Source organism: Ochotona princeps, chromosome 15, assembly GCF_030435755.1.
Source record: "Ochotona princeps isolate mOchPri1 chromosome 15, mOchPri1.hap1, whole genome shotgun sequence".
NCBI lineage: Eukaryota > Metazoa > Chordata > Mammalia > Lagomorpha > Ochotonidae > Ochotona > Ochotona princeps.
Genome location: NC_080846.1, coordinates 16,690,575 through 16,705,899, shown reverse-complemented (window position 1 = coordinate 16,705,899; position 15,325 = coordinate 16,690,575). Strand labels below are relative to the sequence as shown.

The 15,325-nt window shown below is 49.5% G+C and overlaps 2 protein-coding genes and 2 non-coding genes across 6 annotated transcripts in view; all 4 read left to right on the top strand.

The window, feature by feature from the left end:
• Positions 1-8,125: 8,125 nt before the first annotated feature.
• Positions 8,126-13,232, top strand: ATP5F1B (ATP synthase F1 subunit beta). Its single transcript, XM_004589680.3, has 10 exons — positions 8,126-8,345; positions 8,787-8,969; positions 9,204-9,378; positions 9,713-9,834; positions 10,087-10,271; positions 10,615-10,773; positions 10,868-10,990; positions 11,499-11,711; positions 12,041-12,242; positions 12,976-13,232. Exons 1-10 carry the CDS (start codon positions 8,219-8,221, stop codon positions 13,071-13,073), a joined length of 1,587 nt encoding a protein of 528 aa, XP_004589737.1. The 5' UTR covers positions 8,126-8,218; the 3' UTR covers positions 13,074-13,232.
• Positions 9,043-9,117, top strand: LOC118757621 (small nucleolar RNA SNORD59). Its single transcript, XR_004995291.2, has one exon. It is a non-coding gene; the product is annotated as a small nucleolar RNA SNORD59 (small nucleolar RNA).
• On the top strand, positions 9,933-10,007 carry LOC118757622 (small nucleolar RNA SNORD59). The gene has a single exon (XR_004995292.1). It is a non-coding gene; the product is annotated as a small nucleolar RNA SNORD59 (small nucleolar RNA).
• A 1,458-nt stretch (positions 13,233-14,690) lies between the features above and the next one.
• Positions 14,691-15,325, top strand: part of BAZ2A (bromodomain adjacent to zinc finger domain 2A) — a 36,888-nt gene continuing 36,253 nt past the window's right edge. For 2 of the 3 annotated variants that reach the window (XM_058673852.1, XM_058673849.1), the window contains exon 1: positions 14,691-14,871. The gene's annotated coding sequence lies outside the window, so the exon portion shown is untranslated. The remainder of the gene's footprint in view (positions 14,872-15,325) is intronic. The other variant, XM_058673853.1, reaches the window with a different exon arrangement.

Sequence of the window (15,325 nt, the reverse complement as noted above, 5' to 3'; positions counted from 1 at the left end):
ACACAATAACTCAGCCTTGCAACCTTTTTTTTTTTTTTCCCCTATGCTGCCACAAGGAGACAGGTCATTTTCAGGGATCCTGGGGGTAACAACTGACATTCAGCTGCTGTGTTCTGGCTTGTTAAAACCATATTAAAGACAATGTAGAAATATTCTAAAACCTTGGATTCCACGAATCTGATTTGGTTTTTGCTGAAGATTGATTTACTGGGTCAGTGTTGTGGCATCCAGCAACCTGCTAATGGACCTGTGAAGGCAGTAGAAAATGGCCCAAGTGCTTGGGTCCGTGCTACCTGCACAGGTGATAAAAACCTGAATGGAGCGCCCCTGGTTTTCTACCAGACCAACTCTGGTTTTGGGAATAAACTAAGGAAAGTTTGCTATCCTTTTTCTACATGTTTTTAAGTAAATGTTTTACAAAGAGTGGGTAACTTAAACTAGTCCAGACTTCTCAGGTGTTTTGTTCAAAGAAGTCTTGCTTTTCTCGGGATGACCACCTAGGGGGCCAGTGGTGTCCTGGTAATGGGTTAAGCCAATACCAGCATCCCATACTGGTACCAGCTCAAGATGGCCCTGCTGCTGTTCCTGGGATCTCACTCCAGGTATTGGGCCTGGAAAAGCAGCAAGGGCCCTGCCAACCACTATATCGACATTCCTGGCTTCTTTGGGTTCGTCATGTCTGTTGTGATCATGCGGAAAGTGACCAGATGGAAAATCTCAGAACTCAAGGGTAAACAAGTAACAGGCCGGCACTTTGACTTAGACATCCCATATGGGCTACTGTTTGAATCCCAGTTGTTTCACTTCTGATCCAGTTCCCTGCTAAACGTGCCTGTGAAAACAGCAAGATGGCCCATTTGCTTGGGCCCTTGCACCCACGTAAGAAACCTGGGAGAAATTCCTAACTCCAGTCATTGGGGCCATTTGGGGAGTGAAACCTCTGTCCATCTTTCTTGTTATAATCCTGCTTTGCAAATGTAAAAAATAATATGCAACTTTTTAAAATGATAGTCTTTTCAAACAGAAAGAGGAAGATCTATCCACTGTTTCACTCCCCAAGTGGCCACAACAGCTGGAGCTGAGCTGATCCGACCCAGGAACAACTTCTAGGTCTCCTATATGGTTGTAGGGTCCCAAGCCTTGGGCTGTCCTTAACTACTTTCCCAAGCTATAAGCAGGGAGCTGGATGGGAAAGACTGCTGGGATTAGAACTGGTGGCCACATGGGATCCCACCTCGTGCAAGACAAGGATTTTCTCCCTAGGAGTAGTCTGTTTTTCAAGGCACTTAGACCCAGATGGTATCTTCCTCATCTGCTGGTTTGCTGAAATGCCAAGAATTGGTGTGTAGGTGGCAGAACACTATCTGTCTCACATGTGCAGTAGGGATCCAGGTATATAAGCTATCATCAGCCCTCTAGGAGTCACATTAACAGGAAGAACAAAAACACAATAGCTGAGACTCGGTCCAAGCCCTCTGAGGTCTCCCAAGCAGACCTCAGACACTTGTCTAAAATAAAAACTGTCACTTGCTCACTAGTCATTCTCAGTACACTTTTGTAAGGATCAGTGATTTTGTTAAGGTTTATTTTTATTGGAAAGGCAGATCAGATTTACAGAGAAGGGGAGAAATACCTTCCATCTGCTGGTTCACTGAAATGGATGCAGCAGCCAGCCAGAGCTGATCTCATCTGAAGCTAGAAGTCCAGATTTCCCACATGTCCCACTTGTCCCACTTGGACCATCCACTGCCTTCCCAGGACACAGTAGGGAGCTGAATCAAAAGTGGAGCAGCTTGGACTAGCACACAAATAAGATGCTGGCACTTGAAGTGAACTGAAGAGTTTTACTGCTCTACGTTTGTTCAGTTTGTGGTGTCACCGATTATTTCCTTTGGATACTTTATGCACTGAGTGTTAGGTACTAGAAATACAAGGGTGGAAATTAATATCCAACTGATGCTATAGAATCTGCATTATATAGAAGAAATAGAACTGACAGCAGTTACCTTTGAATTCTTCAGAGCAGCCTGGACCTGGCAGTTTTCCTGATGTAGCTCTGCCTCATGTAGAGTTCTAAGTAGGGAGGCAGGAAGGAAAGTGTGTCTGAAAGAGAATGAGCCCCAGCAGTACAGGCTGTCCTTGGTCTGAGTCAGGGTTCCAAGGCAAACTGCCAGAAAGAGCTGTTGTGGGGTCAGTGCTGTGCTGTGGTTCAACAGGCTAATCCTCCACGCTGTGACAGCAGCATCACATTTGGGTGCCAGTTCATGTTGTGGCTACTCCCACTCCTGCTCCAGCTCCCTGTTTGTGCCCTTGGAAAGCAGTCGAGGATTGCCAAGACCTTGGGACCCTATACCTACATGAGAGACCTGAAGAGGCTCCTGCCTTCTAGCTTGGACTCAGTTCACCTCTGGCTATTGTGATTTGAGGAGTGAACTAGGGGATGCAAGATTTGTCTCTTCTCTCTATAAATTTGTCTTTGAAATGAAAGTAATATAACTGGCCTGGTGTAGTAGCGTAAGTGGCTAAAGTTCTTACCTTGCATGGGCCAGGATTCCATATGGGCGCCAGTTGGTATCCTGGATGCTACACTTCCCATCCAGCTCCCTGCTTGTGGCCTGGGAAAGCAGTTGAGGATGGCCCAAAGCCTTGGGACACTGCAGTCGTGTGAGACCTAGAAGAATCTCCTGGCTTTGGATTGACTCAACTCTGGCCATCGTAGCCATTTGGAAAGTGAACCAGCCAATGGAAGTGCTTTCTGTGTCCCTGCATCTCTAAATCAGATCTAAAAAAAAAAAAGAAAAACAGCTAGAAAATAAGTTATTACATGGCCTTATGATGGTTTACTAAGCAGTCATGATCAATAAACTTAAATGTACTGATACAGAACATTCTCCAAAACACAAATATCAGAAAGCTTAGTATTTTTTATGGTGTGCTTCAATTGAGATGATTCTTGTCTTTAAGAGGCAAATAGTGAGTTCCTATCTGCTGGTTCAGTCCTCAGAAGTCTGAATGATCCAGGGCTGGGCCATGCTAAACAAAGAGCCAGGAGCTTGATCCAGGAGCATGGCAGGGACCCAACTACTTGAGCCACCCCCTGTTGCTTCAATGAATGCACATGAAGTTGTAAAAGAGTGCAGCCAGACTTGAACCCAGGTATTTGTTAAAGGTGTAGTCATTGTAACCGTCCTCTCTCTTTTTTTAAGTTATTTTTATTGGTGAGGCTTTCCAGAAAGAACAGACAGATCTTTTATCTGCTGATTGACTTCCCAAGTGACACAACAGATGGAACTGAGCCAATTTGAAACTAGGAGCTTCTTCTGGGTCTCCCACATAGGTGCAGTGGCCCAAGAACTTGGGCCATCCTCAGCTGCTTTCCTGGGGCATAAGCAGGGAGCTGGGTGGGAAATGAAGCAGCCAGGACACATGGGTACCCATATGGGATGCCAGTGCTTGCAAGTGGAGGATTAACCAGTTGAGCAAACATGTCAGCCCCGTATCCCTCTTCCTAACTACTAGGCCAAATGCCTCATTATAGTCTTCTAAAAGTGGGACTGTATGTTCATTACATGAAGTGACCCAAAAGTGAATGGGACACATGTAGTATGTCGATCCATTGGTTCCTCCTGGGCAGGGGAGTGAAGTTTCAGTAGCAGCAGTGAAAGGCCTCATTTCCTGCCTTAGCTACCTAGCATGTTCCATGTATTGTGTGTGTAATCATAATTGATTCCCCAAAACTGGTTCCCAGAAGGGAGTATCAGGAGCAAGCATTGCATTGTAGCGGGCGAAGCCACTGTGTGGGACACATACATGGCATGTTGGAATGCTGCTCTGAATGCTGCCTCCTCTGCTTCCCATCCAGCATTCTGGGAGCGTGCACACTAGGAGGCAGCAGGTGTTGGCCCAGGTCCTTGCATCCCTGCCATACACATGGGTGATTAAGTGTTGAGCTCCTGCCTTGAGCCTGCCCTAGTCCTGGCTATTTGGGGCATGTGGGTTTTGTCTGTCCTCTCTCTCACTGTAGTAGATAATGAATCATTACAAAAAAAAGGAGGGGGAGGACCAGTGCCATGGCTCAACACTCCACAGGCTAATATGCCTTCATGCAACAGAATCTCACATTGGCACTGGTTCAAGTCCTGGCCTGGCTGTCCTGCTTTTGATCCAGCTCCCTGCTTGTGGCCAGGGAGAACAGCAGAGAATGGTCCCAAGCCTTGGGACCCTGCACCACGTGGGAGACCAGAAAGAAGCTCTTGGCTCCTGGCTTTGGATCAGTTCAGCTCCAGAAGTTGTGCCACTTGGAAAGTGAATCAGCAAATTGTGGATCTTTCTCTGTCTCTCTGGAAATCTAACTTTCCAATGAAAATAAATTTTTTTTTTTTTTCAAAAGGAGGAGTATTAGATTTCTGAGGTAGGTAGAACATTTGGGGAGGTGTTGGAATAGTTGTAAATTGCTTAAGTGAAATGCAACTGAACAAGGAATCAGAATTAAAGGGGTTAAGGATCTTAGAGGCAGATGTGTATTAAATGAGTTATGTGAGTTTTGCTTTCCAAATATTCAGCTGGCCGGTCAACCAACAACTGTGGTGGCTAAGTGACCTGCTTTTTTTTTTAAACATTTGATGTATTTTTTTTTTTTAAGATTTATTCATTTTATTACAGCCAGATATACACAGAGGAGGAGAGACAAGAGGAAGATCTTCCGTCCGATGATTCACTCCCCAAGTGAGCCACAACGGGCCGGTGCGCGCCGATCTGAAGGCGGGAACCTGGAACCTCTTCCGGGTCTCCCACGCGGGTGCAGTGTCCCAATGCATTGGGCTGTCCTCAGCTGCTTTCCCAGGCCACAAGCAGGGAGCTGGATGGGAAGTGGAGCTGCCGGGATTAGAACCAGTGCCCTTATGGGACCCCAGGGCTTTCAAGGCGAGGACTTAAGCTGCTAGGCCACTACTTTAGCATGCTAGGCCACGCTTTTAAAGGTCGCTAGTGGTTTAATGCTGCATCCCAATGCCAAGTTTTCCTTTGCTGTGTCTTCATGTAGCAATGTTATCAATGTGTCACTAGAAGACTGAGTACATAAGGATGAAGTGTATTAAGAGAGAATATATTCGGGTCTGGTGCAATGGCTCAGTGGCTAAAATCCTCACCTTGCACATACTGGGATCCCATGTGGACATCAGTTTATATCCTGGTTGCTCCAATTCCCATCCAGTTCACATTGTTTATGGCCTGGGAAAGCAGTTGAAGACAGCTCAAAGCCTTGGGACCCTGCATCTATGTGGGAGACCCGGAAGAAGCTGCGGATCAACTCAGCTCTGGCCTTTGTGGCCACTTGGGGAGTGAACCAGCAGACAGAAGATATTTCTCTTTTTTAAAAGATTTATTTATTTAAGATTTATTTACTTTTACTGGGGCCCGGCATGGTGGCCTAGTGGCTAAAGTCCTCACCTTGAACGTGCCGGAATCCTATATGGGCGCCGGTTCCCATCCAGCTCCCTGCTTGTGGCCTGGGGAGGCAGTCCGGGACGGCCCAGAACCTTGGGACCCTGCGCCCATGTTGGAGACCTGGAGGAGGTTCCTGACTCTTGGCTCCAGATCAGCATAGCACCGGACGTTGCGGTCACCTGGGGAGTGAATCATCGGACAGAAGATCTTCCTCTTTGTTTTTCCTCCTCTCTGTATATCTGACTTCGTAAAAAAAAAAAAAAAAAAAAAAAAAAAAAAAAAAAAAAAACTTTATTGGAAAGTCAGATATAAAGAGAGGAAGATAGTTCAATTGGAGCTGAGCTGATCTGAAGCCAGGAGCTTCTTCCGGGTCTCTCATGTGGGTGCAGGGTCCCAAGGCTTTGGGCAGTCCTTGACTGCTTTCCCAGGCCACTAGCAGGGAGCTGGAAAGGAAGTGGAGCAGTCAGGATTAGAACCGGCACTCATATGGAGTCCTGGTGCTTGCAAAGCGAAGAGTAGCCATTAGGCTATTGCGTCGGGCTGAAAAACCATTTTAGTAAACAATGCCATCTCTGTTTTATCTGTCAAGATATATTTATTTATTGGAAAGTTAGGGCCAAAAGTGCAGAGAGGTGGTCTATATGCTGGTTCATCTCTGACACAGCCATCTGCCAGGTCTGGACCAGGCTAAGGTTGGGAGCCAGAAACTCAAGTTCCAAGTACCTGAATCATCAACTTCTCCCTAGGCACATCAGTAAGGAGCTAGATCAGAAGCAGAGTAGCTGGGTCCTGAATCCACCTTCTGACAGGGAACGGAGGCACCATAAGGAAAAGCTTAACCTACCTTACCATACCTGCCTTAGTTGTAATCTCAGTGTCTTTGCACTTTATAAAAGCCTCATTAAAATATTATTTGCTAGATACTGTTACAGAGTTTGAGGGCGAGACAAAAAAAGGAGGTCTTCCATTTATTGGTTCTCTCCTTAACTGACAATGGCCAGGCTGGCTCAGGAACGTGGAATTGCATCCAGATGGATCTCCCTGGTGGGTTGGCAGCTGCCCAAGTACTTGTGTCATTTTCTGCTGCTTTCTCAAATGCACTGATAGGGAGCTGGATTCAAAGTGCAGCAGCCAGGACTGGAATCCGCATAACTGACAGCCAGTGTCTTAGGATGCAGCTGAACCAGCCCTACCACACTGTCCTTCAAAGCTTCGTTTTGAAATGTAGTTCTGTGCTTGTATCTCCAACAGCTGACAGTTGTCTTTTGATACACAAACTACAATTGGTCCAGTCAGGGCCGCATTTAGCATATAGGAAGATCGCTCCCTCCCACCCGGAATCCCTGCCCACAGGCTTTTTCACTTCAGACAACCTCCTGAGAACTTGCAGTCTCCCAGCAGGATCCTCTGCAAGTTTGCCCTGGGGCTTTCCCACAGGCTTCTTGGCATAAAGGCGAGCCCTTCCATCACCAGACATCTACTGTAGGAGTTTAAGGTGTGCTTCCTTGCTGGATCTCCGTGGCCTGAACAGGCTAATTCTTTGGCTCTTACACTGCCCCTGTTTTAGTCCCCTGAGACCTGCCTCCTGCGTGTTATGCCACACTCATGCCTTAACTGTCTCTCCCCTGATCCTGTGGTCCCATTAGTGGATCACACTGCTTCCTGCAAGCATGCCTAGTTTAGTTAGGATCTGCTGCCTTTCTGCTGGACCCTGCAAACTGCTTGCTTGCCACAGTTCTGTCAGCTCCTCTGTGTGCTGTGAGTAATTCCTCCTGCAGCTACGGGGTCGTCTCCTCCCTCTCCCTTCCCCAGGAGCCACCATTAGTGCAGCTTCTGCTGGAACCTTCCCAGGCATGCTCTAAAGTCAACGTTTATTTAGTACACAGGTGTGAGGGTTAGTCACAGAGAGAAAGAGAGATTTTCTCCTGCTGTCACACTCCTGAAATGGCCGCCACAGATATGGCCGGGCGGAATCCCGCAGCCAAAAACCAGTCCATCCAGGTCTCTCACGTGGCAGTGACCCAAATCCTTGGGTCACCATCCACTGCCTCTCCCAGATGCACGAGCGACCAGCTGTCAGGACTCGAACCTGCACCTTTATGGGCATTCCAAAGAACACCAGAAAAAATAAGAAAATCTTAAACATTAAAAACCTGAGAAGGGAAAAATTGAAAATGTGCTCAACAGGAATAAAAAAAGTCCTGCGTTTTATTTTCGTCTCCTAAGTGTCTGACATCCATGTTACGGGATTGGTTATTTTCGTGTCCTTTAAGCAAGGTCGCAACAGAAAATCCGTGCTTCACCTTCCGAGAAAATGCCTCACTGCGTCACGGTCACCCCAGAGGAGAGCTTCCCGACGATACCGCTTCCCAAGCCCCCACCCCTCGTCCCTGTCATCTAGCTCAAGGTCCCAGCCAAGGAGACAGCCCAAGGACGGGCAAAGACAGCCCACGTGCCGGCAACAGGAACTCGGCCTCTCTCTTCAACGTAGTTCCGCCCAGGCCTTATCCCCAAGTGACATTCCTGCGGTCCAATGAGGTTTCGAGGCTGGACGGATGGCCTTGCCAATCAAAATGGGAGTTTCAGATTAGCAGCAGATTTAACCAATCACTGGGAAAAATGGGAGTCTGTTAACCTATAGGAACAGGGTTGAGAATGATAGGCAGGAAATGTAGCCATTGGACATGCCTATAGCAGAAGCGTCTGCGCCCCAGCTGCAGGGTTGCCGGCGGCGGGGACAGCTGCGGCTCTCAGTCTCCACCCGGACTCCGCCATGTTGAGTCTTGTGGGTCGTGTGGCCGCGGCGTCGGCCTCCGGGGCCTTGCGGGGTCTCGGCCCCTCAGCGTCCCTCCCGCAAGCTCAGCTCTTACTGCGCGCCGCCCCAGCAGCGGTCCAGCCCGGTGAGTGCTTTCCCCCAGGTGATGGGTTCTTTCTGTCCTGCCCCAGTGACCTTGAGCCGAGGCCCAGGTTAGTTGAGGCCTAATCCGTGGCGCGGGAAGCATACCCGGGGCGGGCTGTGTTCCTGCGAGCCAGGGCGGTTCGTTCCTGCGAGCCTTCTCCCACACAGTTCTGTCTCGTTTTGCAGAAGGGGTCTTGTGTGACAGGCAGGTACATTGACCTTCCCATGCAGGGGTTGGGGGTACCGAGCTCCTCCATAATTTCGTGTTGCGCGGGAACCGGGAAAGGCTGTGCAGGCACGTTTTCTTGCTTACTGTGTGGCCTTCTCTTCTGGACACTCCTTGCATACCAGCGGGAGGAGGCCGAGCCTCGACTGGCTTAGCCTTTTTTCTTGGCGGTTAAATCGCAGTTTTCCTGGACCTTTCGGTATTTTTGTCTGCCAGCTCGCGACTATGCTGCGCAGACCTCGCCGGCGCCCAAGGGAGGCCTGGCCACCGGGCGCATCGTGGCCGTCATCGGTGCCGTGGTGGACGTCCAGTTTGACGAGGGGCTGCCACCTATCCTGAACGCCCTGGAGGTGCAAGGCAGGGACACCCGGCTGGTTTTGGAGGTGGCCCAACATTTGGGTGAGTAAAGGTTTTTTTTTTTAAAAGGACTGTAAGTGCTTTATTAAAGCCGATATAAAAACCAAGCCGTCTCCTTTCTATGATGATCTTATCAAAATGACTTTCGTTCTTCTGAGTTTGCTGAAGCCATGTTTAGATACTGAGAAAGAGTCTTGGTTGAAGCCAGTGCACTTGATCCAGATGTCACCTCAGCTTGTCCTTCCTGTGTCACTCTGCAATGTGTGTTCCCGACAGGTGAGAGCACAGTACGGACCATTGCTATGGATGGCACAGAAGGCTTGGTTCGAGGCCAGAAAGTCCTGGATTCCGGGGCCCCCATCAAAATCCCTGTTGGTCCTGAGACTTTGGGCCGCATCATGAACGTCATCGGAGAACCTATTGATGAGAGGGGCCCCATCAAGACCAAGCAGTGAGTGTCTGGTTGGAGCTGTGCCCCAAGGTGACACTGTCCAGTTAACTTCCTGGACCTTTGTGCGGGGGATTTCTACCCTGGTGGTAGATTCAGTTACTAACAGCCAACAGTGTTCCCAAATAAATTCGGGGTATCGAAATTCTGATGGACCGCCCCCCCCCAAAAAAAATCTGCTACCCCAAATAGTGTATTTTAGGCTTAGGTGTATGGCTGAGGTTGCAGGAGTTTGTTCTGCAGTCTGCTTTGGCATAGGAGGTGGGTGCTTGGTGCCAGCTGCTGGGGAATGGAATTGCTTCCCCGGATGCCAACCCTCCTCACCCCTTCTTGACAGGTTTGCTGCTATTCATGCGGAGGCTCCTGAGTTCATGGAGATGAGTGTGGAGCAGGAGATCCTGGTGACTGGGATCAAGGTTGTGGACCTGCTCGCTCCATACGCCAAGGGTGGCAAAATTGGTACGTCACTGTGGTGGGCTTAGGTTCTCCACACCTAGTATGGAAAAGGATAAAAAACAAACACACAGACAAGCCCTTGTGTTGGTGTTGAGCACTCTCCTTCATTGATGAGTAGCTTCTGACTTTCGTTCTTCTGAGATTGTGAATGAAGCCAGATGCCATTCCTGAGATGGAAAAAGCACAGCTTTTGTAAAAGTTTGCCTAATCACAGAATGCAGAGCTCTTGAATAATCTTTCTTTTTAATCTTGTAGGGCTGTTTGGTGGTGCCGGAGTTGGCAAAACAGTACTGATCATGGAGCTGATTAACAACGTAGCCAAGGCCCATGGTGGTTACTCGGTGTTTGCTGGTGTTGGAGAGAGGACCCGTGAGGGCAATGACCTGTACCATGAGATGATTGAGTCTGGTGTCATCAACTTGAAGGATGCCACCTCCAAGGTGAGCTCCGGCTGCCCATTGTTCAGCAGGAACCTGGCCAGCTGCTGTTGGTTTTAGTGGCTGGGGCCTACAGACTGTCTATTCTCTCCAGCTTCCAAGACGCACACGTTATTTCCTATTTTACATTAGATTACATTTCTAGATTTTTAAAATTTTGGTAGATACAGTTCTATATTGGGGAGGTGCTTTCTTGGGGAGCATTGGGGAGGTTGAAAGGCAGCTCCTGTGACCCTGTTTTTATACTTTTCTGAGAAGGCGGGTCCTTGAGTTGAGGGCTGTTGATTTGGGGGTGTGGCTTCTGTGGTCCCCTGCCAGGTTTTCTGACTTTGTCTGATGCCTGCAGGTAGCGCTGGTGTATGGGCAGATGAATGAGCCACCAGGTGCTCGGGCCCGGGTCGCTCTGACTGGACTGACTGTGGCTGAATACTTCAGAGACCAGGAAGGTCAAGATGTACTGCTGTTTATCGATAATATCTTCCGCTTCACCCAGGCTGGCTCGGAGGTGAGAGGGAAGGCATGCAAGAACTTCGCTCATCTAACCCTCCTGTGTGATTGTGTCACTTTTCACTCCTGTTTTTTTTCTATCCTGCTTTCAGGTGTCTGCCTTATTGGGCAGAATCCCTTCTGCTGTGGGTTATCAGCCTACCCTGGCCACTGACATGGGCACCATGCAGGAGCGTATCACCACCACCAAGAAGGGCTCCATCACTTCAGTACAGGTGAGGAAGGGCACACAGAGGACCAGGGCATTCATGACTCCCCCAGAATAGGGTGCAGTGTACCTTGTGCACATGCTAAAGACCCTAAAAGACTAGGAAAAAGTGGTCTAAAGCATTGGAAGGAATATGTGTAAGTGTAGATCAGAAGTCGGGAAGCATAGAAACTAAACATTCAATGTTTACTGCATTAATTGGTTAACTAAACATGGTGGCTAAATTGTTGTAACTTTCATGATTCATTAGTGCAAGGAGATTTTTGGTTATTTTTAACTCAAGATGAGTATCATTTGAGTTACAGGACAGGATGAAGGACAACATAGCAGAGTTCTTCCATCATGGCCTAGAGGGACCAGGTATTTTCCCAGCTACAGGTATGGGGACTATAAGAAAGCTCTTTTTGAGGTGAACTTTGGAATAAGAGAATGAGTAGAAAGGTCAGAAAGAGGAGTGGCGTAAGGAAAATGTCTTTGGTCCTTACTGTTCTTGATGAGCTCTTGACTCCGTGTAGGCCATCTATGTGCCGGCTGATGACTTAACGGACCCTGCCCCTGCCACCACCTTTGCCCATCTGGATGCCACCACTGTCCTGTCCCGTGCTATTGCCGAACTGGGTATCTATCCTGCTGTGGATCCTCTGGACTCAACCTCCCGCATCATGGATCCCAACATTGTTGGCAATGAGCATTATGATGTTGCCCGTGGAGTGCAAAAGATCCTGCAGGTGAGTGTGTTGCCATGGCAGTCAGTGGCCATTAAGTCCCTTAGGGATTTGGGGGAATGGGTGAGGACTGCATCTGTTCTCAGGCCTTGTGTGATAGATTGACTGTGGAGCAGGGCAAGTTGAGACCGGTATTTGAGTCATGAACGCTGAGGAAGTCTTGGGTTTCCAGGTATTTAGGCTTTGGAATCCAATTGATTTCTGACAGCGCCAGGTTAAAAATAGGGACCTCGTGACCTGCAAGCCTGTACTTCCTCTCTGCCACTTAGGGTTTTGTCGAAGTTGACGGCATGTGACTATTCGGGCCTTATTTTGATCTTGTGTTCTCATAGGACTACAAGTCCCTCCAGGACATCATTGCCATCTTGGGTATGGATGAACTGTCTGAGGAAGACAAGCTGACTGTGTCACGTGCCCGCAAAATTCAGCGTTTCCTGTCTCAGCCATTCCAGGTGGCTGAGGTCTTCACAGGCCACATGGGGAAGCTGGTCCCCTTGAAGGAGACCATCAAAGGGTTCCAGCAGATTCTGGCAGGTGAGCTTGTTTTTTAGTAGATACTAAACATAAAACTAAAATCTGGAACAGTCACCATTCCTGTTCAGTAACTGTGGAGCCCAGTTCACCTTTCTTTAATTGCAAAAATAAGCTGTTTTTTTATGTTTGGTTTGAAAATGATCTACATTTGCCAGTGTGTGTGACCCAGCCCTTTGTATGCAATGTTGGTTTCTTGCACTTCTGGAAGGGTCTGCCTGCTTCTGCTGATACGCAGAGAGCAAGAATTGAAACCTAGGTGGTACAGCTTCAAACGATGTGTCTTTCTGTTTTTAAATATTTTTATTTGAAAGGTACATTTTACAGAGGAGAGATAGAAAGAGGTCTTCCATCTACTGATTGACTCCCTAAATGGCTGCAGCAGCTGGAATTGAGCCTGTCTGAAGCTAGCAGCTTCTTCTGGGTCTTGCATGTGGGTGCAGGGGCCTAAGGCTTTGGGCCATTCTCTTTTGCTTTCCCAGGCTATAAGTAGGAAGCTGGATCAGAAGTGGAGCAGCCAGGAGTTGGTCCCACAGGGCAGAGGGTTTAGTCTGCCACTGTGCTGGCCCCACCATGTGTTATTTTAATGTATACTTAGAATCGAGTTTTTTAAAATGGTGAATGAAGGTTTCTTAGGCATGCCCTACATGTGTCCTTTAGTGGCCAGGCATGTTTGTGCTATGCGGGAAGCTCATGCCCTCTGCCTCTCACGAACTGGATGATTTTCCCCCTCCAGGTGAATACGACCATCTCCCAGAGCAGGCCTTCTACATGGTAGGACCCATTGAAGAAGCGGTAGCGAAGGCTGACAAGCTGGCTGAAGAGCACTCATGAGGGGTCTTTGTGGCAGGCTGCAAGCACTTACCCTCTGTACTGTCCCTCTCCTTGCCTCTCCGAAACGTTTGTCTGTGTCAGCCATGCAAGAGCCTTGATTGGAATCATTCTGTTCTGTTTGAAGAATATTTAAGGTTTACAATAAAATGTAACCCCTCAGTATCTGTCTGATTTTCTTGATTCTGCAGCAATGCTGTGTTTGACCCAGATTTTTTGTGACCACAGTCAAAAAGCAAGCCATGTTTGCAATGGGCTCACAAAAGCGAAACTCTTGGGTTGGTGGGCAGCTGAGTGTGGTCTTAGGATTCTTTTTTACTGGAAGATTCTACAGTGTGTTCCTATTTCATGATTAAAAAGTAAAAGGGCATATTGGGAAGAATGGGTCGGTTTTTGGAAATAACCTTCCTCAGTGAAGCAGGGGTTAATCAGTCCAATCAATTTTTAGGAAATAGTCAATACTGACTCTAGGCTCCATCCACCTTGGCTGGGTGGTCAGGCCAGGTGTTCCTGACATTTTGAGCCCACCTCTTGAGGCTCTGCGTGTTTGTAACAGCATGGGCCCAGGCCTGCGTTCTGCTAAGAAAGTTCTGGAAAGAGCAAAAATGCCAAGTTTCAGGGTTGCTGGCTTGAGCTGGAACCAAGTGGAAGATTATTTCCTGTTCATTTTCGCCCACTTAATGGTGAGCGGCAAGGCGCAAGGCTCCAGTTAACAATGCAAGGTCAGGTTTGTGTTCTGTTCGGAGCTCACACTTGTCCTGCTGCCCTCTCGCGGCAGCCCGGACGCAGTCTGCACGAACTCTGATCTCACCATTTTGAAATCCATGAAGGCCATTTGCCGGGATGTGGTTCTCAGCTAATGACTGTTTACAAACCAGCTGGGGCTTTTGTCCCGAGGAGGAGCTTGCTCCAGTAAGCTCCACCTCCCCGGGTCCTACAAGTTGGGTTGAAGCTGGGCGGAGACAGGCCGAGCTCCCAATTCCGAGGCCCCTGGGGGCTGGAAGTTGGGGAGGGGCCTTGGGAGAGGCGCCAGGGGTGGAGCAGGGGCGTCCGCTTCCTCCCATCTGCCAGTGACGTCCCCGGCACCAGGCCTGCCTGTGTCACGGGCTGGACGCGAGGTGGAGCCCCTGAGCTGCCGGTGCCCGGTAGCTGTCTCCCAGAGAAGCTTGGATGGGGAAATGCTGAGTTATGGGAGGGGGGAGGAGAGGTGCCAGGGACGCTTCCTCCAGGATCCTGACCTGAGTGGGTAAGAAGATAGTGGGCAAGGTCCCTGGCTGTCAGCCCTAAGCTGTGTTTCCCCATGCCACTGAGATGAAGCCCGAGGAACTGAAAACCCTAAAGGTCGTATGCATCCCTCCACCCCTGCCCCAGACAACCTTGACGTCCTTCAACATTTGTCCAGAACATTCTCCCTCTCCCGGACTGCGATTGTTTATTTCCTCGCCTCCCGACCGCCCTCTCCCATCTCGCCACTGGAGTGTCAACACAAGCCTAACCTTCCTCCATATTCCTCCCGGTCGGCCCTGTCCTCGCCTCCTCCCTCTCTCCACCCAGAGAAAGCCCCGCCCTTCCCTCCTCCCTCCCCACCCGGGGCTGTCACACAGGGACATCACCCTACAGCAGCAGTTCAGCCTGTGTGGCTCGCAGGAAGCCATCCTTGGCCTTTTGAATCTTGCCAGTTCGCAGCTCACCGATTGGGGAGGCTCAAGCACCTGTCTTCGCCGTCGGAAGAGGGTGAGGGGATCTGGGGACAGTGAGGAGCTAGGTGGTCCCAGCCTGGAATCCAGCCATCTGGACATGGGTGAGTCTGGGGACCAGCTGGGGTTGGGGGGGGAAGGCCTGAGGGATGCCTAGCTCCCTCCCTGGCTGACTCAGCAGGGGTGGGGCTTAACCTTTGCTCGTTTGTTGGGGGGGGGGAAAGGAGGGGAACCAGGAACTGGAAGTGGGGGGCACCCACACAGGGCTCAGCTGGCGAGGCTGCGGGTCCGGACTCGTGGCGAGCTGGGGCTCTAACACGGAACAGCTGAGACTGTATCCTAGGACTAGGCTTCCCCACCCACCCGCGTGGAGTCGGGCCCCTCGCTCCTCCCCACCTAGACTGCTGTGAGTCCAGTCATATTTTAGAGTTCTCGCTGCCTTCCCCCGTTCCCCCGCAAAAAGCTAGCGCATCTTGGTAGTGCTGGAGGGTCTCGAAGGTGGCTCCCCCTAGACCGGTTTCAGGCCTTTAAATCCCGGGCTCTTCTCCCCCACCCCCA

Bases quoted from the DNA above. Each gene is read 5' to 3' on its own strand.
- ATP5F1B (XM_004589680.3), top strand. From the start codon at position 8,219: ATGTTGAGTCTTGTGGGTCGTGTGGCCGCGGCGTCGGCCTCCGGGGCC. The intron at 10,272-10,614 runs GTGAGCTCCGGC...TGATGCCTGCAG, and splicing joins TGAAGGATGCCACCTCCAAG to GTAGCGCTGGTGTATGGGCA. The intron at 10,991-11,498 runs GTGAGGAAGGGC...GACTCCGTGTAG, and splicing joins GCTCCATCACTTCAGTACAG to GCCATCTATGTGCCGGCTGA.